The following is a 26,930-nucleotide window of genomic DNA, read 5'->3' as shown; positions in this document are numbered from 1 at the left end:
TCTCCTGACTATGAACACATCTGCCTTCCAGTTTTGGTGGAAAGCATTTTCAGAATAAGCAAGGTATTAATGTATGGTAATAGGCTGTTCCTATTCATCATGTATGAAAACAGCATGATAGAAACCATTGCAAAGTACATCAGCAGAGTGCATTCAAACTACACATTTTAAAAAGACCAAATGTATATCCAGAACTCTAAAAATTTACCCATAAAGTTAAGCTACAGGCATTTAGAGTCAGGAAGGTTTTAGTCATTAAGAACTGATTCCATATGCATCCCTGTTCACCAAGTGTCTGTTATTAAAAGAGCATAAACATCAAAAGAGTAGTTTCCTGAACTAAGATATTCCGCCAGGGAATATTTCAGTGAAAGATGTGAATTGGTTTCTGCCAACATGTTCCAATTCAGCCATAATTCCACAGAAATGCTTAACTTCCTTTAAATTTACTGTAAATTTAAGTCTCCCCTCTCAAACTGATCACTGACTTGCAGCCTACTGGCAATATGCAGACTTCATGTTGACTTCAAGACTCAAACGCAAGAGCTCCCTTCTTGCTGACAGCATCGAGAGCCTGAATGGTACCAAGACCTCCATGTCTTGCACAACCCTGGAGTTTCTCCTTCACAGGGTACAGAGTAATTGCTATACCCAGGGTGACTCAGAACTACAACCAAATAAAATATTAAAGTGACAAACTTCTTTAAGGACAGTCACTGCGGCATTTGTTTGCAGAATGTCAGTGACAGCTTTGCAGTGCATGTCACCAAGGTTCATGTTGGAGTCCCAGGTGAGTAGAGGAGCCTGGCAGCCAACAAGCCAAATATAGCTCCTGATGTGGATCCATGAACACTGCTGGCAAATGCCAACTAGGGCTTTCTATTAGCTGACTACTGTTACAGCACCCATTATTAACATGATTGTGTCACAGTTTTTATCTTCTACATCTTCAGGCACAGCCAGGCACCATATGAGATCACATTTAGGGTTAGTAATTAATTTATGCACTCACAAACCTGATACCTTTTGAAACGTATTTGGAAGCACAGCTCGAGAGCTTAGCCCCCGGCTTCCGGGCAGGCTGTGCAAAGGGCCGGGGATGCTGCTGGGTTACAGGACTCTGCCTCACCCACACACGCACCAAATAGGGCCGTGGGGCTTCACTGCCTCACAGGGCCAAAAAGACGCTGCTATCACAAAAGCCAGTGTCCAGTCCAGCCCTGACTCCCCACGTCGGCCCCAGCAGCGCCCAGACCCGGCGGTGAAGGGCTCCTGTCTGATGGGGCAAGGGCAGCCTTCCCGCAGGGGCCGACGCCTTCGCGGAGGTCAGGAGCCCCCTGCCAGGCGGTACCGACAAGCCTTTGGGAAGGTGTCAGTGGCGACGGGCTGAGACCCTCCGTACAGCCGGAACGGAGCGTCGGGGCTGAGTCGCCACGGAGCCGGAATCCCGCACCTCAGCTCCCGGCGTGGCAGGGACAAGGCGGATCGCAGCCACCCCACGAGGCTAGAGGCGAGGTTTGTCAGCTGCGCGGGTGCCGACCTACTAGCAGACCCAACCCCACACCGGCCGCGGGTGAGCACGGAAGGCGGAAATCCCCGACGGGAGGAGACGTGGGAGGGGAAAAGGGAAACGGCCTAAACAGAGCAGCCTTTGGCTTAGCTCGGCACAGCACAACTCGGGTAGCCGCCTGCGCCGCTGCGATGGAGCTGACACGGTGAGTGGCGACCTCGGGGCAATGGGAGCTGGGATCCCCCACGCTTGTCGCTGGAAACGGGGTTGAGGCGCGGGCGGGCTGCGGGCTGCTGGCTGTGGGGAAGGGGGCAGAAAGATACACAGCCGCTCTCCTTACTTAAAAACCGAGTACCGCTGCTGCAGTGCAACGGGCAGGGAAAGTTCTGCTAGGGTGGCATTCCGGACTGGAGACCGGACCGAGTTGTTGCGCGGGGTCCCCCCACGGAACCCCCCCCCCCGGGACGGCGGTTTTAAACGTGCCCGGTCTTGGTTGCGTGTAGGGGGCGTGCAGCTGCGCCGAGCGCCCGTGGATGCGGGAGGTGGGTTTTGCAAGGCAGCCCCGTGGTTCAGCTCTCGCCTGCCTGCCCCACCTGCCTGTGCTCGGTCACCGAAGGCTGCGGGCACGTAACTGGTGTTTAATTTGGCCTTTCTGCTGAATGTAACTGATGAGAGAAGGAAAGCTGGCCTGCCTTTTTTTTTATAGCCCAGGTTAGCATTGGCGTACAGAAGGGCTAGGAAAGCTTCACAGGGCACTTGCTGATGCGAGAAGAGCGATTTCCCCACAAGGGAAGGGGACAAAGTGAACCTCAGCAGCAGGGCAAAAGCCCCAGAGTTATTATTGCAAGCATCAGGACATCTTTTGTCCACCTGGTTTGTGTAAGAATAGCAGCATCACGTAACTCTAAAATAAATAGTACATGAAAAAGTTGAGATGCTCCTAGGAAGAATAATCTCAGCAAACATGAATGTATGAAAGAGGAAGTGCAACTTTCTCCTGTTCCACATAACACTTTATATAGAAGGGGAAGGTGTGGGAAAGAATTGGAAAAAAAAAAAAAAAAACCCAAACATTTTTTAAACAATAGAGAACCTATGAAACTAATACATCTACACATGTTCTTAGTGTAGCTCACTGCTAGTGATGGGCACAGAAGCTGAGTGCACATACAAGGCAAAAAGGAGGCTTCTCAGCAGGCAAAAGCATTTCTCCCCTTTTCTAACAGGAGCTTAGTATTAGAGCTATTCCAGACAAACATGGGTTGACACTGCCCAATACTGCCACACTCTTACCTCCAAGTAAGGGTATGAGCATCTCTAGATTGTCCAATCTTAACTGTGTCATCATTTATTAAAATAAGAAATCAAGGCCTGCTTTGTATATATACATTAGCTAATCAGTTCTGGCCAGCTAGCTAAATATTTGTTGGCATTAGCAAATGCCTACCACGGGAAATTCCCCCAAGAGTCCCATAAGATCAGTTAACTGTTGTCCTTCATTTAATTCAAATGACTTGCTATATCCATAGTTTCTGACTTGGGCAGGGAACAATAAAGCAAACACAGCTGTGAGATTAAGGACTAGGTTATGGTGAGCTTGTCTAAACTGACCTATATAAGCGTGGCACAAAAGTGATGGCTCCTGCAGTGTAAAAATATGACAAAAATACAATACATGTAAATGCCTCAAAAGCCACTGGCAGAGACAGAACAGAGCAGAGCTGCCTATCTGACAGTGTTGCAGATTTACAAAATACGTATCAGAGTAGAAATGTTCCATGCTGTACATCCACTTAAGCTTTTGAAACCTCATCTATGAAGCCACTTAAAAGGACACAAAAAAGGAAAAGAATATGCTTTCTTCATATTAAAGTAATACAATTCAGACTGACTCTTCCCTAAACTTTCTCCATCTCATTCTCTGGAGTTGGGGCTTCAAGCAGAGGTACATTTTGTGTCAAGAACTTTCTCTGCTTTCTCCATGGGAAGTCAAATGTGTTTGGAAGGGTGAGAATTTTCTTAGAGGGCAGATGGGAATTAGCAACCCTCCTCCACAGCAGAGAATACCCAAGGTGTGCTCTGGCAGGTGGTTACAAGTAAAGCCAGGCAGAAGTGATGCTGTGCCTGGGAGGTGCTGGATTAGTCTCAGCTAGACAAAGGAGTAGGAATTATGCGGAAAGGGCAGGAAGCCTGGAAGAGGGAGGGGATGTTCTAATGCACAGCTGGTGGGGGAAAGTGAGGTGAGAAATGAATGCAGGGGAAGTGAGCCTAGGTTAGGGCTTGGAGGGACAAGGTTCAGGCAGGGTAGGGTTGGTTTAGAGGAAAAACACAGAGCAGTCTGAGTGGAAGATGATGGAGCTCACTCCTAGGTGGATGTGGGCTTCTGAGGGCAGCACTCCCCATTGCCTCAGCCCTTGGCTCAGTGTTGAACCTAGGTGAGGGTTGAGAACAACAGGGGAGGAGAACACACCTGGGTAGTGTGGCCTCACAGTCCTGCTTGCTTGCAAAAGTGAGCTGGGGAATCTGGTGATGAGAAGGCATTTGCATCCCTTTGCTCAGCTCAGCAACCTTATTGCATGAGAAATAATATTAAAGTGGGCAATTGCAGCCACACAGCTCTCATTCCAAAACCATTCCAGCATCTTTCTTTTCTTTCACAGAAGTCTTGAGGAAGGAGAGCACAATAGGCATAGTGATGAAAGGCTATTTAAAAGTAACTCTTTTAGAAAGGGCTGCACCTTCATCTTTTCTAAAGCCCTATACAATAAGGATTAAATCACCTGGATTTTATAGATAAGCTAAACTGGGTTTTCCCATAGCATCCAGCAGGTGTAACTCTGTTGGGAAACTCCTGCATAGATTTGCCACTCAAGAGGAATCAAATACACTGAATTCTTTCCAGCAAAACCTCTGCACAGCTTCCTGCTATTACCACTGCTCCTGTTTATGTGTTTTTAGTGAGCGCACAACTGGTGGGCAGCATGGTCAGCTGCATGTTGTCCTTCAATCAGATAAAACCATGTCTTGTTGAGTTTCAGCAAAACAGTGGGATGCAGGGCTTTGACCTGTGATACTTCTTAGTGATCCAGATAGACATTATAGAAATAGGCCCCGGAGGCTATATTGTGTGTTTTTCTCAAGAAAGTTGGGCGTGACACCAGCTTCATGCCTTCTGCTTCAATTCCAATATTGGCACATTTTACTGCTAGTCATGCCCTCAGCCACCCACCCACAGAGTTATGTCATTTCAACAGAAGTTTTGCATCCGTCAGAAATGCAAATACTTACTGGGACATTATGTAGTCACAGTACCTAATTTACCAACTTCTGCTACTGTATTAAACAATCATCATTAGGTTTACTGATTATTTAAACAACAGAGATGCTAAAGTTAATCATATAACCTCTTCTTTGCTTTTTATTTTAGTTATGGATTTCTGTTACTGCTCCTTCATACCATGAGAGCCGGTAAGTTAAGAACAGTTTAGTTAAAAATAAAGCTGCACTCGCTTTAAAACATTTGGCCAAATACACAAGGTAGTTGTAATATGTACAATATAAGCATCTTCTTGTTTTCAGCAAGGCACTTAAGAATTCCTTAGTGTGAAATGTTTCTCTGACATGCATCAGGGAAGGAAGAAAACAGTTTGTTTCTATCAGTTTCAGTGCAGAGAATAGCGAGAACCTTATGGATGCTCTTGCTCAGATTGCTCTGCTTGCTTCACAGACATCCCTGCACCTTTATCTCTGCCAGCAAAAAGCCTTAGAAGTAGGGTAATAAGGGCTGTTAATAAGCAGACCTAACATGCTTGGATAACATCCATACTTATATTATGACTAGCGTTACACATCACAGTATCAAGTAGTCAGTATTAAGTCTTTTACTACAGTTCCAAAAACCCCTTTCAAATCAAATATAAGGTTAAATGACATCATCTAGTGATATTTAAATGTTTTTAAGAGTTGTCTTTCCTCTGTTCTTGCTTAATCACTGAGAAGGGATCAAAAAAGTCATCAAGGAAACTCCCCAAAATCAGGGCAAACTGTGCCAAATACAGTCTCAGTAGATGCCAGCTGGCCTGTTCCTGAAGAATGCCAGTGACAGAGGCCCACCTGTCTTCCCAGGGTTCACTTTTCCTGCTGCTATAAGGGTTTTTTTTCTACTAAGTCTGAGCTGTAGCAGCCTTCTTGCAGGTCAAGCGTGTCCCTTCTTGTCTCACCCAACGGGGGATAAGGGCTCAGAGAACATAACTACCTGCCTCCCTGCAAGTACTATGTTTGCTTCAGTGGTATTTTTAAGACAGGGTGCCCAACTTCAATGTCTAGATGAACTATTTCTTGAGTCTTGTGCACCAGCACAAAGACATGCCCCTGCTGGACATTGCTGCCTTCCTTGCACCTCACCATGCATTGTTTCCACATTTCCAAGCCCTCACTCCTGTCATCTTTCTTTCCCTAGCTCACCCACCCACATAATCCCTTCCCCCAACTGTAATGTCTCCCATTCAACTGTGTGTCTGATGCCCCCCCTCACCCTCCAGTCCAGGGTTTACAACATGCATATTTCTTTGGTCTCAGCAACACTTGCACCAGAGAGGTTTTGGCTGCTGGAAGGAAGGAGAGGTGAGCCATCCCTCTCAGAAGAAAGTCTGTGGCCAGAACCACCCTAGCCCTCTGGGAATCACTGACCTGCACTTTCTGCATCACTTGTCAGCCAGCTCATGCCTTTACCTTGCTCTCCAGGAGGAGAACCTGCCTTTCTCATGTCTTGAGGCCAGGAAAAGTGCCCTGGAAGCCAGACACTGTACTGGCCTACCTCATGTGGCCGTAAGAGGTTATAAATGTCTAATGAATGTATCACCAGAGGTACCTGGACATGCTGGTTTCCCAGCTGGGTGTATTTGTTGAGAAGGTGACACCAACAGCAGCAATAAAATGTGATTGCTATGACATGCCCACTTTGAGAAACACTCTTTTACTCCCCCTTTATAATTTTGGGGGTCTCAAAATAATGGCAGTACTCTTTTTCTTATCAGTATTTACCCTTCCTGTGATTTACACCTGGTGGTGTTCGGCATTTTTCTTAATTTAAAAAGAAAAAGATGTTAAGTATAAGGATTTGAGTATATATCTGGAGGCAATGAGCAGCATGGGGCTGGGAATGCTTAGACCAATTGGTCAGAGAAGGAAATAGCTAGAAGGCTTTATATTGCAAAAGGTCCCTTTAGAAAACACAGACAAGCACACATGGAGAGAATTAGTCACCAGCACTTCAGGAGGTAGGAGTGCCTATAAAGTGAGCATGCTTATCTGCTTAGTATAGGTACTAATACTGGAGTTCACCCATGCAGTAGAATATACTTAAAAAGAGTAAAACCTCTTCCACATAACCTCCCTTTTTTTCTTGTCTCTTTTAATCTTGTAGTGACTGCACTGGAGAAGAAGATCATTGTCAGTAAACCTGGAGAAAACACTACATTGAGTTGCATTTATCAAGGAAGAAAATTGCACTTAAAAAATCTACGGGTATACTGGCAAATAGATGACGATAAAGAGGAGTGTACAGTTGTACATGCGCTGATCTCTGGTCAAGACAATGAAAGTAAACAGTGTATTCACTTTAAAAACAGGACTCAATTATTCTGGGATAGATTGGAAGATGGGGATTTTTCTCTACTATTACTAAACGTCAGCCAGAGTGATGAACATACATACAAATGTATAGTACTGGAGAAAGCTGGCTATACCAGCATGGTTCATCAGGAGGAAGTGGTTCTCAGTTTAGCAGGTAAGAGCTTGTATCACTTGCACATGCTTGCCCAGTTCTCATTCCATCTTTCCAAATTCATGCCATTTCAATGTTGTATTTAAGCATACCATTAACTCTGAAACTTGGTTCAGCCCTTTGCTGAAATGAAGCCTGCTTAATTTTAATGTTACAGACAGGGAATACAGAACTGGGAGAATCTATTACAGCTGTTTATCCCATGTGGGAGGGCTTTCATCTTGTTTTTCAGTAATATAAAGGCTTACTGAGTAACAGCAGTTTGAGAAGTTGCTTTCTTCCTGAGTCTGGCTTCAGCTTTCTGCCCTTCCAGTAATTCTCTCAGCTCTCTGACTTACATACTAAACCTGCAGGTGTTTCTCTTTCACATCATGAGGGTGGTGTGAAACCCAGGGCTTCTGCTTCAGAACCCACATCAAAATTTTGTATTTTCAATACATTTTGACATGTCAACAACTATTATTTTTCTCCTGCTCTCCAGCTAGTTATAGCCAACTACACATAGCCAACTCAGTGGCCTAATAAGTAACAGTGACAGCGCTGGAGAGAAGGTGACTTTCAGCTGCAGGTCTGGCAATGAATACCCAGAGCCCAATCTTTATTGGATAAATAAAACTGGCAACAGCCACCTGCCTCCATCAGAATTAATGATCATCCCCAACAGCAATGACACTTACAGCATTTTTAGCACGTTGAAGGTTAAAGCCACTTCTAACATGCAAATAGAGTGCTCTATAGAAAATAAGATACTATAGGAAAATCTATCAGCCAACTGTAAGTCCCTTCATGCTACTTCATGTTTTCTAGCTTACAGGGGTATCAACCAGCGTGTCTCTGTGTGCAGATACGCACTAGTGAGGGGTATGCATTAATTCAGAAGTTCCAGAAAGTGCCAAGAAGAGCTTAGGTTTTGTCAAGCTAGTTATATTTAGTCGTGGATTTTGCTTATTTCTTTCATATTGAACCAAGCATGTTAAGACAATAGCACTGAGAAGCTCTTGCATCCAAAGCAGGCACTAGGCTTTACCCATTGGTTCATTAGGAACATGATGACATGGGAGTCAGGTTATTTTTTCAGGGAGCACCATACCAGAGATCCATGATTCCCAAACCGCTGCCCCACTGCTTTGCAGCACTCACATTTGCTTTTTTACTCTGCTAATTTCAAAGTTCTGTTTTCAGTCTCCAAAATTCAGTTTAGTACAATGCACTATTTAAATCATGCCTGTATCAAACAAGTAATATTAGCCCCATAGAACAACAGACCTACTAGCACAAGTATAATAGTCTATTTATTGCTGACAGGAGCAATCAATAGTATAAACAAGTATGAGCCACACAGCTGTTCACAAAACCAGAAAGCTACAAAAAAACCCAAAACTGAACAACAACAGAAAAAAAACCAACCAAACAAAAAAAAAAAAAAAACAAACCCCAAACAAACAAAAACAACACACAAACCCCAAGCTGTTAGAAAGTTTTAAGTACAGTGCCAACAGCAGAGTTCATGATTTCCAAAAAGCTGTGTAGAGAAGCTATGTGGAGCAGGACAGCTTATCTGCTCATTGCTGTTACTGGTCCTGCTTCCTGCCACACCATTCAGTCACAGGTTTCTGCACCCTGGCGCAAGGAGGTTTGATGATCTGCATAACTGTAGATGTTTAACTGTACACACCAAGGAGTCACATATTGTTGACTTAACGATACTGATCCCACAAACATAGCCAAATAATGTCAACTATTTCCAGGAACAGAAATTGCACACATGAGCAGAAGTTGCACGTGAGAGTGGTTATATGATAGCGTACCCTTATTGTCATCCCAAATTAAAAGAAAACTAAGTAACCTTTCATTAGTTTCATAACAACATTCTCTCATATTGTATTGTGGCTAAATCAGAATTCATCTTGCTATTTTTTGTTGGTTTCTAAAAGCACTGCCATACTTGAAACAGTAAGAGATGCTATTTTAAACCTTCAAGTTGCAGCAATCAGTGGAAATTCATCACTAACATCAAAGAAACAGGTCTTCACCCACTTTTATGAAGACCACGAAATTTGTATTACAGATTCTGTATAAATTTATTTTCAACTGAATCTATACACAAGCTCAAACATACAATGTCCCAGGATTGACAGAAGAGAAGAACAAGAAGGAAGAAAGGGATTCATGCAGTATGACAACAGGGAGGAATAAACTGCCATTGTATTTTTAGACAGAATAAGCTGGAGATGTACCTTTCTTAGAAGGAATACCACCAGAATCACAGTAATATGGATAGCACAAATACTTAGTCCTTCAGAACTTTTCTCTATTTGTAAAATATGGTTAAATATTTGTCTGGTATGAAATGTGAAAACTTATACCTTGGTACATTATTTTTCTATTTTATTTCTAGACACTCAGCAGAAGCGAAGCAATGGGTGTAGCACGGAAAGTCACAAAAGCCTGAAAAGAAATGGACAAGGTGCTCAGGCAGCTGGCATCATTTTCATTGTCATTCTGATAGGTGTTCTAGCTGTAATAATCTGCTAGCTGAGGAGACGGAGGTCCTCTAGACTAGAGTCCTGCACAGGTAATGAGGCCTTTCATTTGCATGACCAAACCTAAAGAACTCTTGGGTTGTTTTTTTTTTCCAAAATATTTAAAGTTATCCAGCGCATGGCTAGAAGGTACGAGTAAGCTGCCTGCACACAGGAGCAGGAAATTATGCTGCTAGCAAAAACCTAGGACAGATGTAATGCCTCAAGACACATTATTCTTTAACATTTTCTGCTGTAGTGCCTGAGCCTCACAGGAGTTGGATGTGAGAGTAACTCAGATTTTGCACCTTCTCAGGCCATAGTTTCTCAGACGTCATGCCTGCAGCCTGTTCCTGAGCAGATGGAGGGGATGCTCCTCTATGGTGTAGGACTGGGGGTCAGTAGTTTGTTCTGCTTAGCACAATCCAAAGCAGAAATCAGAGGATAAATCAATCCCAAGAGCTTTAGAGTCACTGGCTAGATGAATAAGGGTTCAAGACCCTACTGGGATCGAGCAGCTTTCTACAAGTTAGAAGTAAAGTATGTTTTGTCACTCCAGGTTATACACGCATACTATTGTATTGATGCATTTTCCCATGTGCAGGACTCTGCAATGCTTGGCATAAGAGAACAAAAGGTAGCTGTAAAAGACATCTTGTGAACCAGATGATGTATCTGAGTACTTACTGTAAGCCGCTTTGCAGGTATGCAAGAGGTAACATCTAGAAGAGAGAGGAGGGACAACACCACTTTTCATGGACAGGTTCAAACCACATTTTCAATCCATGCCCTCTTCCTCATGGCTAGCAAGCCTGGGTGCTTCAGAAAAAGGCAGGGTAATGATTCTGCCCAGCATCTGCAGCAGCTGTGCTGTGCTAGGAGCCATGCCATTCCTTCAGAAACCACTCATGTCTTTCCCAAAACATGGAGCAGGACTGTTGCTTCAAGCTCCAAAACCGACCCTTGCTCAAATGGTAGACTAGTTTGTAAGCAAATAGAGCATGGACTGCCTTTTGCCATCCAAAGAGCATTGAACACTCAACATCTGTGGATGTTGTTTAATATTAATTCAATTCGGCTAAAGATGATAGTTATCTATCTGACATGCTTAAAACAGTGCATTTGTTTCAACAGATGTCCAGCTAAAGGAAGACAATGGAGTAACTAACTAAAACTATTAAAAATATTTTACTGTATTTGTCTCAAGAGTGACTCAACTTCGTAACTTCTATACTCAAGTTCAGCACAACGCCTTTGAATAATACTTGCTGGATATTATAAACTCAAGCACGTAAAGTCATAGCCCTGATGCTTCTGTCAGCCCTTTCCTTGAGCTCTGCAAGCGTTGGCAAAAGCAGCCTCAGGGTCTTGATTCCTAGAAGTTCCTTCAGCAGTTCAGGACAAAGGACATAACAAATCAACAAGGGACATGGAGCATACAGGCTTAAGCCATCCTCCCTTCCTGTTCTACAGCTATGCTGAAGCCCGTCACCATCAAGACAGCACCAAATGTTTCAGGCATCCCAATTTGAGGGCAGCTTGGACCAATACCGGAGAAGCAAGAATGATCTAGGAAATGTGATCTCTAACAAAACACTGGTTATGCTTGTTTAAGCTGGAGAAAGAAAAACTGATTAAGGACACAACAATCCCCCTCTTCAGCAAGTCCTTAAAGAGGATAAAACAAGTTATTTGCTGTCCCAACCCAGCAGACACAGCACTTAAGGCACAACAGGCTGAAACAAAGGAGATTTAAGTTAGATGTTAGGAAGAAAAGATGCTTGTCTAAGGGTAATAGTAGTTGAGTACTGAGGCAAAGAGTTTGTGCAGGCTGTTAAGTCTCTATCAGTCCAGGTTTGTTGCTATTCTGTTTTTCCTTAATGTAAAAGGAAACCAGTATCTGTCAGAAATTCCTTAGAATAGCTGGTGCTACTGTGAGACTACTGTGATGGCTTCTTGGATAAATCCTAGTCTAATTCAATCATCATTTTATATTTTCAAACAAGGTGCATGTAGCGGATGAGGGGTAAAGCACTGTGGAGGTGCACCCACAGCGACACACTGCCACAACATTTTGCTTTTAAATACAGATGTAAAATATGTTTCTGCTTCTAGCAGTTTCACTTTATGAAGAAGGTCAGATTGTTTCCTAGGAGTTGGGAATCCTGAATACTGCAAACCAAAAAAAAAAAAAAAACAAACCTATTGGCACTAGCTTTGCTGTTAGAAAGGAAAAGGTTTTGGAAACTGTGAGGAAGGCAGGTTGAAAAGAAGAGCAACTTCATCCCGGTGGGGTTAGTTTCTCCAAACACCCATTACAGTCAGTGGGGAGAAATTCAGAGCTGGAACAATTCTGAATTGGTCTCTGGAAGGATCCCATCCCTGCCTGTAGAATAGCTTCAGGAATATTGTTTCCCTTAACCACATCCAGGGTTTGTGCATCTTCTTCTCTGAGGGTGACACTGACAAAGGGAGGGAGATGTTAGCAGGAGAGCACTTCTTGCACTTGCACAAAGAGAGACACTTTCATCCTATGGCACAAGGGCAGAGGGTCCCTAGTGTCTCAGGTACCCAGGCAGAGGCAGGGTTTTGCACTGGCTGATTCTTTCTCAGAAGCATGAATATCTCTTTTTCCATACCTTTGCAGCTTGTTCCACTGGTTAGGTAGAAGAGACAATGCTAAGACAGTTATTTCTGGGTTGTTTCTTTTTTTAATCAAGTTGTTTCTTTTTACAGCACCTGTCTAAATGGAAAGTCTGCCAATAATTTGGACAGCTGGGGACGTGTCAGGAGAAGCATCACCCCTTACTGCAGTGGCGGTATTACCTGTAATACAAGTGATAGATTTCTGCAGATCATGCCAAGAGAGACGACAAAAAAAAAAAAAGCTTCTCCAACACAAGAGACAGCAAAATCCACTGGATTTCTGTTCCAGCCGCTGGTTGTGTCCACACAACAGTTGTATCACCACACCAGCTAGCCACTTTGGACAGTCCTCTGTGATAGTCTGTCAGTGGTTTATGCTCCTGCACTGGAGAAAGCAGTAAGCCTGGGGCTTAGCTACTCTATACCAAACTACGGAAAAGTGGAGATTTCCCAGTCTCTCATAGCTGAAGCAACTGCATTTCAGGAACGTGGGAAGTCCTTGCTGTGCCTTCTTACCCTGATGATGACTACTGAATATGAAGAAAAGCAGCTATAAAACAACTAGAACCAACCAACCAACCAAAACACCCCAGAAATGCCCCCAAAACCCCAAACAACAAACTACTGAAGGGCTCTCTGCAAAATGACATTTTTGACTTTTCCCACCTTTTTATCTCTACAGCACATATTTTTAATTGTCTGGTTTCACTAGCTGCATGTTATTCTGTACAGAATTAAGTAAAACATATTGAGCTAGTCCTTCAAAAATGGGAGTTGCTCTGATGGGGTTAAGCACCAAATATGTTACCATAATGCAGTGTGCTTTCTTTAGATGCACTTGATATTAGCATTTTGGTTTTTACTAAATATTCCATTGAAAAGAGAACTTCCGTTTCTAACAGAAGCCAGTGCATACTGTGTGAAAGAGCAGGCTGTGGAAATTTGAACCAATTTGAAACACTGCCCTCTATGTTAATGTCAGGTTACCTTGACTTACCCTTTTCAGGATACAACAAAACCTGTGGTCCAGCTCTGCTTGATTCAGCTACTCGTTATTTAAGCACTCCTCTGTGGCTTCCAGGGAGGATTTTAAACTGAAATTTTTGAACCAAAATGTTCCTCGTGTCCTGTCCCTAAAACATGGACACACTGTCATGGTTTAAACCCAGCCACACAGCTCATTCACTCACTCCCCCGGTTCTGGAGGGATGGGAAGGAGGATCGAAAGAATGTAACTCCCACAGGTTGAGATAAGAACAGTCCAGTAACTAAGATATAACACAGACCACTGCTGCTACCACCAATAATAATAATAAGGGAAATAACAAGGGAAGAGAACACAACCCCTCACCACCAGCTGACTGATAACTCACCCCACCTGCCCAAGTACCAACTGATACCTAGTCCAACCCAGCAGTGACCTAGCCCTTCTGGGTAACACTCAGTTACATGCTGGGCATGATGTGCTGTGGTATGGAATACTTCTTGGTCAGTTTGGGTCAAGTGCCCTGTCTCTTTCCTCCCCTTCCTGGCAGAGCATGAGGCTCAGAAAGTCCTCGGTCAGCCTCAACATTTGAGCAGTAACTAAAAACATTGGTGCTATCAGTGCTGTTTCCAGGCCGAAAGTCAAAACCACAGCACTGCACCAGCTACTAAGAAGGAGGAAAATGACTGCTAGTGCTAAACCCAGGACACACACAAAAAGTACAGAGTACATGACTGTGTTCTCCATGAATGTCCAGAAAGCAGCTTCTGGATGTTCATGCATTCTGCATGGAACTACAGTTTCCATGTGCCAGTGCATGTGCCTTCCTATTTCATCTCAGTCAACCAAGAGAAACCAGTTGAAAATAGCAACTCTGCTCATAGTATTAGGTTTTGAAAAAGGAGGAATCTATATTAGCTCTCTTGCTTAGGTGGGGCAGTTTCCCCATCTTGTCATGGCAGGTATGGCAATGATGATTTTAAACTGAGCCCTGAAAACACTTGGCTTTTACTGCACCAGTTGCTAGACTAAAATTCTACCAGTTTTGTGAATAAGTCACAGCCTTGTTTGTCTGAGCTCAATGTATAAGAGGCACTCCAGTGTCAACTGTGAAATAAGACTGATTTTTTTTGTATAAAGATCAGCTTTCAAATCCCAGACAAGTGAATATAAATTTTAGTTTCCTGTTATCCCATCATGTGGAATCCAGAAAAATTTGGCAATAGCGCCGTTAGCTTTTGTTGAAGCAGTACCCCTGAGGAGGCTCTGAGCTGGGTAGCTGTGCACCACCACTGTGCTAGTATTTTGTGGGAGGGCTGCACAGGCTTAGCTTCTGTAGCATTTAAGAGAAAGGGCAGTTCAGCTCTCACTTGGTGCAATCAAGGCTTACCAATTTGAACAGGGTACGGAAATTGTTTACAAAAAGAAACAAGCCAAGCTTCAACTAAAGAATTCAGCTCCTGCCTAGGTTCTAAATGCGTACAACTGTGGAGTTTCTAAGGCATTTTATCTGTTAACATAAAGAGTATATTTCTAATCATCAATGTCTGAAAAATACTGTTTTATTTATTTTGTCCTTTGTTGTCTTCCAATCTACATCTGTACCGTACCCTGTTCAGTGGGACATTTAGCTGACAACATTTATCAGGTAAGATTACTAAGGTGCCTTAAGTTACCTTAAATGTCAGTCTTTCCTTGTCTTCTCTCACATCCACTAATCTATATGTTAGTTATTTTCTGAGTCCATATCTAGTCTTCAGTGAACCCTAAAAGGGATTTTCTTGAGGAAAGCATGCAAGCTTGCAGATGATTCAAAAATGTGAACATCATCTGTGTGGATGCGAACTATTTCCTAGTGGTTCAGTAAGAAGTCCTGCAGACATTTCCTTGCTATCTATCCCCTGAAGTTTTGTGCAGCCTTTTCCATACTTCTGTAACTGACAGAAGCCTTTACTAAAACCACTCTTTTACCTCTAGATTCTGCAACTGCAAAAAGCTGTAATGGTTTAGAGATGCAAGAAACAGCCTAGCAGTCACTTTATGATATGTTGTTAAACTAATTTAGGCTGGTTGGATTTTCTTACTTCTGTTATTTCATGGTACATAGCGAATACATCTAAATGCAGTAGCCTGCTGCTGCAAAATCCATACTTTGAATTGATTTAGGTTTCCAGCTATTTTTGGAGGTAAGATGACAGTTGTTTGTTACAATTCAAAGTACTTGGGAGTTTTGTAATAACAGTTTTTGTCATGTAAGTGTTTATATTTGAATAAAATTCATTCATTCTTCTGAATGTTTAATTAAATCTATCAGCACATAAAGACTAGTCACTCCAAATCATTGCTCGCAACCAATGTGGCAGGTTTACTTTCAGCCATAATTTTCTGGACATACAAGCACACCTTTCCAAAGCCCACAGATGAAAAGAGACCGACACAATACGGGGACTTGACAATCTGTGCTCACTCATACCTTGAATGAACTGGATGAAAGCCACACAGTAGCCCGAGTGCAGCACTAAGCCTAGGCTGATAAATCCTTTTCTTGCCCAACGTCTAGCAGAGCAGAGGTATAACACATCCTCCCCGCTTCCAGAACTGAAACCAGCTCATTTCACAGTCCCAGGGCAGTGCTGGACTTGGGTGCCAGCATCCGCCCATTTCCTTAAAGATAGCAGCTCACATGAACTGCATATCCCAAGCAACTTAAGCACATGCACAGGAAAAGTGCCACTTGATGCAGCTTTGTGGGAAGACTAAGAAACAACTCGCTTTCACGGCAAAGTGAAAGGCTCTTGTTGTGGCACAGCTGGTAAACCACAGGAGGAAAGCCCCGAGGGAGAGAACATGTGTTGCTACTTAGTGGTCTGAATCCATCCATCCTGTAGTCAAATTCATTATTTAAACCTTGTCACCTGCAAGAGCTGAAATGCCTGTTTTGCTCAAAAATGCATTCCCTTTTTCCACTTCAACAATGCTGACAAAGAAAACAAAACAAAACAAACTTCTTAATAGCCTTTTATGCTTATATCAAAGAAACGTTACTAGCTGCTTTTCCAAACTACAGAATGAAACGTTTTCGTATTTGTAGCAATTTTGCAGAGTTCACATTGCTCATGAGGGTGCTCTCTCTAACCTCTCTCTTCAAGGGCAGAGAAACTGCTCTAAAGAGTATTTGTGAGTACAGACCAATTCCACAGGGAGAGAACCCCTCCCACCCCCTACAGAAGTTAGTTTGGCTCTTTGGGACTTTTTGTCTCAATGTATCGTGTGGCATTAGGATCTTCACCACTTTCATTGTATCAATACAGGTTGAAATCATGGTCAACTGGCTCCTATTTGAGGTTTATAAAACAGCACCCTGCATGTTCCTTGAGGTGATCTCCTCTGGCAGTCCAGGGCACTGCAGGCCACACACCAGTAGCCTCTGTCTCATCCATCTCTCAAGACACACTTACATGACGATGTGTCAGTGTCAGTTCATACAATTACCTTCCAACACTTCATGTGTTATCAGCAGTGCTCATAGGCATAAGTGTATGCGAACCAATGCCCCATGCTGAAAAACACAAGTCACTGGGAACTATTCACAAACTCAGCTACTTTGTTAGGGAAAAGCCTGCCTCCCATTTTAGTCTGGAAGAGAAAATGGCTGTGTAGAACTAGACTCTTTTGTATCAAGAGAAGGCCAACTTCCAACTCGCCCCAAATAAGTCCCAGCAGTTTAGTAATAAAACCCCCAGTTTGTTTTCCTGTGATTCCAGGAAGCGCTGCTTAGGGCTGTTTTATAATTGGAAAACTTGGACACAGAAGTTGCATGCTTAGGGTCACACAAGGCTGTAGCTGACTTGGTGCTTGAACAAAATGTCTCCAGGATGCAGAGACCTTCTCTCCTTTCACATGCCAGACTGGAAAGTCTGCTCTTTGCAACATCCACCCCGGTAGACGTCATAAGTCAAGAGAAGCCATTTGCTGGTTTTGGATAGGATTGCATATAAACTGCCAGATGACACTTTCATATCTGCTGCACAAAAATATCTGCCCTTAAAACAAAAAATTGTAAAGAGGAAAAAGATACAGTCTTTTAGTCCAGACTGGAAAGCTTCTGAGAACGATCAAAGATGCAACACTAACACAGCCATAGTGCGGACAGAGGGTGAGTGCTAACATTACCTTCTTAATTTCTTCTGCCAGATTTGCACTGTCACATCATCAGTCTTACAAGACTGGGAGTGTACTTTCAAAACAAAAATGAGGTTTGCTTGGAAAAAATTCCACATCATCATGCTGGACTAGAAGCAATTCTATTCCTCTCAATCTCTTCATCAGTCAGACTTAACCACTATTGTTTTACCTGACTTCTAAAATACATCACTACTGCAGTCACTGTAGCTAAAAAGAGGTCAAGGGTTAAAGGCATAAACAATCTGAAGTGTTGCCAAAGCACTTTAGCTGCTTTTGTAGCAATAAATTGTATTTTTATCACCTTGTTGAAAATCTTATTAACCAGCTCAAATCAGTTTGATAAACTGCCAGTGACTGTAAACTCTGTCAGCAAAGTACTGGGAGTGCCATCACAAACCTAGTGTTTTAAAGCCATTCCTTTGGTTTTCCATATGTATGCTCATGATCCCATATGGTACTACCTGCAGCACAGAGGGTTGCTTTCTTATTTGAGGTACATTATTGAATTCTCTTATCAGAATCAGGATAAGAACCCGGCCCTGTGTTAAGTCCTGATCTACTGAGAACAAGGCAAGAGGGCTGACCAGATGACCATCCTTTCCAAGGAAATTCAGTGACTGTTTCTACATAGGGTGGGACAGGGAGCCAGCACCACAGAAAGGTCTCCTGGACTCCTGGCACCAGCTCACGTGAAATGTGCCCAGAAACTGAAGGGCTGGAGAGGTAGACAAAGCTCTGGATACAGACAAGGCTCCAGGGATTCCCGGCTAGGGTGAGCTGCGGTACCAGGCCTCTGCTCAGCAGGCAGACACCTCATCAGGAGTCCTGGCACAACAGGGCACAGCTTAGGGCTGAGAAGTGCTGTCAAGCAGGAAAAAGGAAAAGAATAAATAAATTAAAAATTAAAACCATAAAACCCACACACAACTCTACACATTTGTTCCTTTTTATGTATTTTAAGTTGAATTTTTCATTACTACCATGAAGCAGACAGCTGCCTATCAAGGTATTTCTCATAGAACAATTTGAGCTAGCTGAAAGTAGGAAGAAGAAAGTAGTGAAGGGAAACTTTTAATCTGTTCCAGCTCAGTTTTAGGTCACCAGTCCTCTGGAGATGAAGCTCTGTGTGGGAAATATTTTCTTCTTTTACTTTTTTAAATAAAAAATATAAAAAAGCATCCCTTAAGAAGGGTTTCTACTAACAAGCATATGCACTGGTGGCTGGAATTACTAAACACAAAACACATCAGGCATGCACACAGTGAGCCAGTGCCTTTTTGGTAGTGTTTTTGGCAACACAGATACTACTGATAGGCTTCATATGTGTCCTAGCTTCACTTTTAAGCAACTCCTATTGCATCACGGCATATCTGGATAGAAAATCAGTTCTAAGCAAAGTCAAATAAACAAGTTCCTCAGAAACAGGAAACTTGGCAGAAGAAATCTATCTATTTCCATGGCCACATTTACTGCACCAGTAGGTCTTTAAGCCTTGGGAAACAGTAGTAGGTATTCTGCATGTCAGTAAGAACCAGTTTTTGCATTAACACTGGTTTTAGTGTCCCCAGGTCACAGGTGCTCAGGCTTGAGCAACCCACAGCCACATGGGATTCCAGGCACAGGGGTGTGCCCCTGCCCACATACTCTTCAGAAGTCTTTGGGGTGGGCTGGAGAGCAGGGAAGGAAAGGAGTTAGGTTTTCAGTCTCTAGGCAATTGTCCTAGGTTCAGCACTAGCACCCATTTTTCCTCCTTCTTTGTAGCTGGTGCAGTGCTGTGGTTTTGACTTTCAGCCTGGGGACAGCACTGACAACACCAATGTTTTTAGCTCCTGCTTAGTAATGTTTACCCTGGCCAAGGACTTTCTGAGTCTCATGCTCTGCCAGGGAGGAGGGGAAGCTGGGAGGAAGCAGAGACAGGACACCTGACCCAAATTGACTAAAGAAGACATACTAAGCACGTAATGCCCAGTATATAAACTGGGGGCAGTTACCCAGAAGGGCTAGATCGCTGCTCGGGTCAGGCTGGGTATTGGTCAGCAGTTGGTGAGCGGTTGTATTCTCTTCCTTTGTTATTTCCCTTATTATTATTAGTGGTGGTAGCAGTAGTGGTTTGTGTTATACCTTAGTTACTGGAGTGTTCTTATCTCAGCCCATGGGAATTCCATTCTTTTGATTCTCCTCCCCATCCCTCCAGGAGCTGGGGGAAGAAGGGGGGAAGTGAGCAAGTGTCTGCGTGGTTCTGGTTTGCTGGCTGGGCTTAAACCACAACAGCAATACTACTCCAGGCAACAAGGAGGAAGCCACTAAACTATTGCACCTAGGCAGAAGCCAAGCAAGAAATTTGCTTTGAAGCTGGAAATGGACCCTAAACCCCTCCCCTTTGAAGGTCTGACAGTACAGCCCAGCATCCCTGTACTTCACTCACTGTTTTACAAAGCATGCTGTAATCTTAATCACTGCAGGTGCCTGGATGGTATGGAGTGCTCAGCGTGGAGATAAATAATTGTATGATACACCTCTGCTGCCTGGAAACTCCATGCAAGCAGTCAGTGTAACTGAACAGAGATGAGCACAACAGAGCAACATACCAAGGTCCCTCTGGATGGCATTCCTTCCCTCCAGTGTATGAGCAGAACCACACAGCTTGGTGTCATCGGCAAACTTGCTGAGGGCGCACTCAATCCCACTGTCCATGTCAGTGACAAAGATGTTGAACAAGACCGGTTCCAACACCAATCCCTGAGAGACACCATTTGTTACTGGTCTCCAGCCAGACATTGAGCCATTGACCACAACTCTTTCTGTGTGGCCATCCAGCCAGTTCTTTATCCACTGAGTGGCCCATCCATCAAATTGATGTTTCTCCAATTTAGAGACAAGGATGTCGTGTGGGACAGTGTCAAACGCTTTACACAAGTCCAGGTAGGTGACATCAGCTGCTCTACCCCTGTCCATCAGTTCTGTAGCCCCATCATAGAAGGCCACCAAATTGGTCAGGCAGGATCTCCCCTTAGTGAAGCCATGCTGGCTGTCACCAAGCACCTTGTTGTTTTTCATGTGCCTTAGCATGCCTTCCAGGATAATCTGCTCCAAGATTTTGCCAGGCACAGGGGTGAGACTGACTGGTCTGTAATTCCCCAGGGTCATCCGTTATTAACTTGGATGGTACTGCTTTGATTTAGAAGGAGCTCTCCAAGTAATAACTGATCAGGAAATGAGCTTTCAGAAGAGGATGGGGGTGGGGGGTGAAGGAAAACAAAAAACACCAAAAAAACCCCACACAAAAAACCCACAACCCCAAACAAAAAGCAAAAAACAAAGCAACAAACAACCACCACCACAAAAAAAAAAACCCAAACCATCTCTCCAAAAAAGCGATAAGTCTCTCATGACATTAGTACATTGATAAATGGTTTTGGCACTTGAAGATTTTTTTTGCCTCAGAAGCCTTCTACTTTTGCAATTCAGTACCAGACAAAGAATAACTTCTATGAGTTCAGAAACATTTTCCTCTGTGCTGCCTTACCTCTCATCTAATGAGAGCTGCATCAGGCATTCAAAGCTTTCCAAAAGTAAATGGCCCAGAAAATACTCAAGATCATCACTGTCACAGGAAAGAATGAGTGATCCTATTACAGCATCATTTCAGTGAGAAACTGTGCACTGCTGAAATACTACCATGAAGCTGACTAATTTATCAGATGTTACTTCTCAAATCACTACATAGAATATGAGGGGGGAGGGGTAGAGTGGGGTTGTTTTCTAGCATAATGAAACATGATTTTCTAGAGTTTCTTTCATTATTTAACTTCTGGCTTAGTACTAAAAAATTCAGACTTACTCTTCAGATGGGTTTTTTGGGGGGTTTGCATTTGGGTGTTAGTTTGGGTCCCCCCCACCCCATAATTTAGTGTTATACACCAGTATTTCAATTCATCCAGCATGATTGAACAGCTAGCTTAACCCAAGCAGAGAAGTAGTTGAGATGAATGAGAACAGTGTTTGGAATACTAATTATTTTAAAATCGATTGGCATGCCTTTTATGGCCTGTTTGTAGGTGTCTACACCTATATGCCAGAGGATTCAATTCAATGCAAGGGAAAGTACCCAGAAACTGGTAGTTTAAAGGCAAAAGCTGAACAGAATCCAACTAATAAATTTTCATTTCTGATACTTGAGTGCTGAATTATGCAATTGTGCAACTATGGGCCACAAAATCCCAGTGAAGAAATGTGCGTGCTAGCAAATACTCATAGAAAGAAAACTTCAAATCCTTGAAGCATACCAAGTCAGCAGTGCAGCAAAATGCAGATAATAGCTCTCATAAAGAGAAAGCCTTCTATTGTGGCTGGCTGAAAACGTAAGGGGTAAATATTGCTCAGTACCTGTACATCGAAAGCAGGGGGGCAGTGAACAACAGTGCTTGACTGCAGGGCATAAAAGAGTGTGTTTTTTTAATAATGTAGAGTTTGGAAATGCATGCTTAGAAACTGCAGGCAGTAGCTTCTGTGTTCAGGCATACAAGACACTAAACAATTATTTTTAACTAAAATTCATGTAAGAAGCAACATTTTCTTTTCCTTGGAGAAAGAGCCAAGCAAAGTCTCAAGTGCCTGATTGAGCTAAGAGACAAGAGTTGTTTCAGAAGCATTACCAAAGACTGTATTCTGAACATCGTCAAATGGCACACATTCTTAACAGGGACATATGCTTTATCAGACAAAAGGTAGATAGTCCTGCTAGGAAGGATTGCAATACCAGAATGCTGCATTATCATAAGCACCTAAAGTTTGGGAAAAGATAAAAGGTGAAATATTAAATATTTGTGAGCTTCTACTACTGGTAGAGCGGTAGTTAGCATGTTCTTGCGTCACCCAAGAACGCTACAGTGAGCACAGTCAGTAATTCCTTTTATTCCTTAGTCAAGAAACACATTACTTGGTATCTGAGTCATTGCTCCACATCCTGCCTTGCTTCAGCATTTCCTCATTCAAGGGAGAATCTCCTCACAGCAGCATGTTTGATTCTCAGCACATTCAGACAGGATACTGAGAGACTCCACAAAAGTAAGTAAAAGATCACGTTTTCTGTCTTGTACTAGAAACTGCTGAAACTGCATTATATGTGCTACAGCTTTTCAGCTAAGGTATTTTACAATTGTTTCAGCTAATGCAGACATAGGAAAAATGAAAACGAAACAATCAAGGTTTGGCTTGTTTTCTTTGCCGTAAGTTGCAGCTTGCTGGAGAGGAAAAAAAAACATATTGAAAGGTTTCCCAGTTAAAATGTTTTATCTCTAACTCCACTCCCCTTCTCTGTTGGCCAGATAGGGTGCTCTTAGACTGCAAAATGAGAACTGAGACTAAGCCTACTGGTAAAACAAAAGGCAGCTTTCGTCTGACATCCCAAAAGTCATCTCCAACTTGTCTATTTCCCAAGTACAGCTTTATTTCTGTTTTTTTTTATTTTTTGCTTTTCTTTAGTCATTAAACTGACACTAAACATTAATGACTTCTGTCATTAAGCTGACATAAAAGTGACTGAACAGGGAGTTTCAGTTTAGTGAAGTTCAAAAAATGAACACTAGGCTGAAAATAATTTATCACACATTGCCTCAAAACATCAGCTGAGCAAGAGAAAAACCTCAGATGAGATACATAGCATACTAGCCACACCAAAACCAAAACCCTGTGCAACATTTCAAGTACTGAATGGTCACTGTTTACAAACTTACAGTGGGTAACAGCAGTTAAAAAACCCCTTGTGAGAAAGATGAGGTGTCCCATTGTACTGAGCAGCAGACAACAGTCACAAAGTCAGTGCTGGATATAACCTGATGTCTCAGCTAGGCAGCTAGTGAAGAAATCAAGTGCAAGAGTGAAAGGACAAGAAAGAGGTCAAGAAATTGCATAGGAGTATTTTCCCAAGGCTTAAGTCACCATGGTTTCTATTACAGTTTGTCAACTCTGAAAAACAAGAAGGTATTGCTGCACAAGTCGGTTTCAGAAAAACCTGTTGCCATTAAGTTTTGATGGAAGGTTTATATCAGGTGAATTAAAAATATTACAGCCACAGATGTACAACCCAGTCCCTACAGCAGAGCACTTAAAACAACTTTTTGATTTTTAAATCTACTTTTATTCTTACCCCTTCTTCAGAAGGCATCAAGGTAATGTAGGGAGAGAGGAAGGTAGAAGAGAGACACTTTGTAAAAGTACAAAACAATTCATGTCACAAAACCCAGTTTCTCATACCTCTGTGTGACCTTGGAACCTCAAGAGTCAACTCATAACAGACAACCTTGCCTTTTTGAAGACTAAATTGACAGAAACATTTCACCAGTTGACTAAAACTGAATCCGGAGCAAGCAGTGAAACAACACAGATACAGATTTCAGTTCTTATGAAATAAAAACTTGCCACTGTTTTGAGTTTAACTTTATAACACAAATGTAAATAATGCAAAAAGCAGATTATCAGCACAGATTTTTGTTTCTAGATAAAGTAGTTATTTCTAGAAAGGAAGAGGAGGCAGTAGGATACTCATCTCCAAACCCTGTTGTAATGCAAGGCTACTGAAATATTTACCAATATGAGCACTACAAATAAGACCTCCAATATGCTGTTCCCAGTTATCAAAGTCCTAAAATGAGATTGGATGGATATATATACTACCTTCAAGAGACTGATCTTTTAGTGGCAGTCGCCACTTTTGGACATTTTGTCTGCCAGAGAAGTCACTCGGGAGAGCAGGGAGAACATAACCTCAGACGGGATGGGACGTACTTCTTTTACTTCTGAAAAGTAAAAAGTAAATACCAAACCAAACAACTCATGTAGTCAAAAAGAAAAAAAAAAGCCTAAAAAAGGGGGAAGAAAAAACAACCACATGCACAACAGTGCAGTAACTTTTTTTAGGGGGCTTGTTGGCCTCTTTGTGCCATGTCATTGCAAATGGCATCTACAGCTTAGGGCTACATAAGACAGACATGAATCTGTTGGAGCAGATCCCAAGGAGATCAACAAAAATGGTCAGTGCTGGAGCACCTCTCCTCTGAAGCCAGGCTTAGAGAGTTGGGGTTGGTCAGCACGGAGAAGAGAAGGCTCTGGGGAAACCTCATAGCCTTTCAGTACCTAAAAGGAGCTTATAAGAAATACAGAAATAGACATTTTATCAGGGCCTGTAGCGTTAGGAAAAGGGGCAATGGTTTTAAACTGAAAGAGGGTAGATTTAGATTAGATATAAAGATACTCTTTATCATGAGGGTGGTGAGGCACTGGAACAGGTTGTCCAGAGAAACTGTGACTGCCCCAATGCTGAAAGTGTTCAAGGTCAGACTGGATGGGGTTTTGAGCAACTTGGTCTAGGAGAATGTGTCCCTGCCCATGCAGGGGGGCTAGAACTAGACGACTGAGAAGAGTCCTTTCCAACCCAACTATGCTTCTGTGATTCATATTTAAGAATCCTTTCAAAAAGTTGAGCTGGCTTGTCTCACACCCCTAGTTACATTCCTTTTCTGAACTGTGCGACAGCCTTCACTCCTACTTGAGACAAGGAGCCTATAGTGCCAACCACTCCCTGTATAAGCTAAGCATTCCTAAAAATACACAGAAGGTGGCAGTCCAGGCAACAGGACACTGCAGGCACATGTGGATGGACAGGGCTTTGTTTCAACAGGGGAGCAAAATGAGGGAGGAGAGGAAAAAAAATATGAACTATCCTCTGAACAATGGGATATGTTTCTGACACAGTCCATTAAACACATACACACACTGTATGTAAATATATACTCAGTGAAATCCTACTGAATACAGGCAATTTGCAGTGACATGTGAGGATGCATATACACTGCAGATTTTCCAGAGCAACCTAAGCTTCAAAGACTTCCAGATATTAATTTTCTGTTCATGCCTGCCCATTTGTCTTTAAAACGCCACCTCAGCACCTTCAGGCACATCTTAACTGCAGCAAGCCGTGGTGCAGAGGTGCCTGTGCTAACCAGGTCTGGAGAAGTGCTGCCTTCTTGGCGCAGTATTGCACTGGCTTAAATTCCCTGTCTGATGGGAAGTCACTAATTGCAGCTCCCCACCACATTTCACAGGACTCCGGTGCTCCTAGCCTGGAAAAGTAGCTCAAATCAGCACAGCACAAGGATGCATGGGTTCATGCAGCCTTGGCAGCTCAGCCCTGGTGCAAGCTATCTGTACGACCTATGGTATATAGCAGAAGCATACCAGAACTCACACTGGCTTGGTCTTTTAATTGGGTTCATTGCTGGGGGGGGGAGAGAGGTTTGTTTTAATGGTGGTGGGTTTGGGGTTTTTTGTATGCATATTTTTCCTCTAAGTTTCCCTTCCTGCTCACAGAGTACCAGACAAATAAAACTAGAGCCACCTTCAGCATCACTGAAGGGAATCTCCATTTTATGGCTGTAGCTAAGTCCTGATTTGTCTGTTCTCTCAGCTGACTTTCCCCCTACTGTATCTGTATTTTCTTTTTTTCTAAACCAATTCCAACCACCAGTCTTCTCTATCAGTCCTTCCCCATTGCTAAAGTCATCTGTAACAGAATAAAATAAACTGCTGGTACCAGAGCAGTATCTTCTAGGAGGTGCCCAATAGGACTGAAGGAAGAAAGCATGCATTCCTTAGTCATTATCTGTTTCAAGATGCTTACTAAGTAAGAGAGGAAGGGTAAAGAAAGTTTAAAAAAAAAAAAAAAAAAAGAAAAATCACAAATTGGAGAAAATATTGTCCATTCTAGAGGGACTACAACATATACATATCCTAAACCGCAGCGGCCTCCCTGTGCCTATCAGCCCCTAGGAACGTAATTTGCTCCAAACAACTCTGCCTCACCAGCAGAAACAGTTTAAGAATGATAAATGCATAGCTAGCTCAAGGACTCCAAACTAGACTATTTCCAAGCACATGCTTCGAGTCTGTGCATGTGAAATTACACAATATCTTACAAGGGATGTGACCACACAAACTTCAGTTATGATTTCATAACATCCCAGTGCCAACTGTCTTAAAGCCTTAGGGGTTTTTAATCCCCTAGCCTGTGGGTTACCACTTTTTGGTTTTGCTCTCAAAGCAACCACAGGAAAAAAATTCCCTTGTGCAGGGCAGAAAAGCTCAACCCACCATAGCTTTTCTAGTTACAACATGACAGTACCTTTGGCAACAGATACTGCTTCAGTTTAGCTGCTGCCTCAGAGCACCCATCTCCTTGCAGGTATGGGTGGGAGGAAAGGTCTTGAACTCACATTGTCAGGCTTTGTGCTTAAACTCCAG

The 26,930-nt window shown here is 42.9% G+C and overlaps 1 protein-coding gene and 2 long non-coding RNA genes across 5 annotated transcripts in view; 2 read left to right on the top strand and 1 right to left on the bottom strand.

The window, feature by feature from the left end:
- LOC133215326 (uncharacterized) overlaps positions 1-26,930 on the top strand; it is a 520,488-nt gene that overhangs the window by 453,367 nt on the left and 40,191 nt on the right. Inside the window, exon 2 of the long non-coding RNA XR_009726384.1 lies at positions 14,176-14,927. This is a non-coding gene — a long non-coding RNA (uncharacterized LOC133215326). The remainder of the gene's footprint in view (positions 1-14,175; positions 14,928-26,930) is intronic.
- The window catches only part of LOC133215325 (uncharacterized), a 211,680-nt gene that overhangs the window by 161,369 nt on the left and 23,381 nt on the right, over positions 1-26,930 (bottom strand). The gene's annotated exons all lie outside the window — the stretch shown is intronic.
- On the top strand, positions 1,433-12,922 carry LOC133215311 (CD276 antigen-like). Of its 3 annotated transcripts, none has more exons than XR_009726374.1 (5): positions 1,433-1,715; positions 4,938-4,978; positions 6,936-7,298; positions 7,777-8,069; positions 9,694-9,827. XR_009726374.1 is itself a non-coding variant. In XM_061359277.1 (5 exons), the coding sequence occupies exons 1-4, from the start codon at positions 1,702-1,704 to the stop codon at positions 9,828-9,830; spliced, it is 555 nt and encodes a 184-aa protein (XP_061215261.1). In that variant the 5' UTR covers positions 1,433-1,701; the 3' UTR covers positions 9,831-9,870; positions 12,554-12,922. The 3 variants fall into 3 exon arrangements, 2 of the variants coding, with proteins under 2 accessions (XP_061215261.1, XP_061215262.1); XM_061359277.1 differs by lacking the exon at positions 7,777-8,069 and adding an exon at positions 12,554-12,922 and having other exon boundaries at positions 9,694-9,870; XM_061359278.1 differs by lacking the exons at positions 7,777-8,069; positions 9,694-9,827 and adding an exon at positions 12,554-12,922.

Source organism: Neopsephotus bourkii, unplaced genomic scaffold, assembly GCF_033783945.1.
Source record: "Neopsephotus bourkii isolate Nb327-2 ecotype Australia unplaced genomic scaffold, CSIRO-AGI_Nbou_v1 NB_962, whole genome shotgun sequence".
In the NCBI taxonomy this organism is placed as follows: domain Eukaryota; kingdom Metazoa; phylum Chordata; class Aves; order Psittaciformes; family Psittacidae; genus Neopsephotus; species Neopsephotus bourkii.
Note: the sequence above shows the minus strand (reverse complement) of the source record. Positions and strands in the feature narration are given on the sequence as shown.

Bases quoted from the DNA above. Each gene is read 5' to 3' on its own strand.
- LOC133215311 (XM_061359277.1), top strand. The intron at 4,979-6,935 runs GTAAGTTAAGAA...TTAATCTTGTAG, and splicing joins CCTTCATACCATGAGAGCCG to TGACTGCACTGGAGAAGAAG. The intron at 7,299-9,693 runs GTAAGAGCTTGT...TTTTATTTCTAG, and splicing joins AGTGGTTCTCAGTTTAGCAG to ACACTCAGCAGAAGCGAAGC.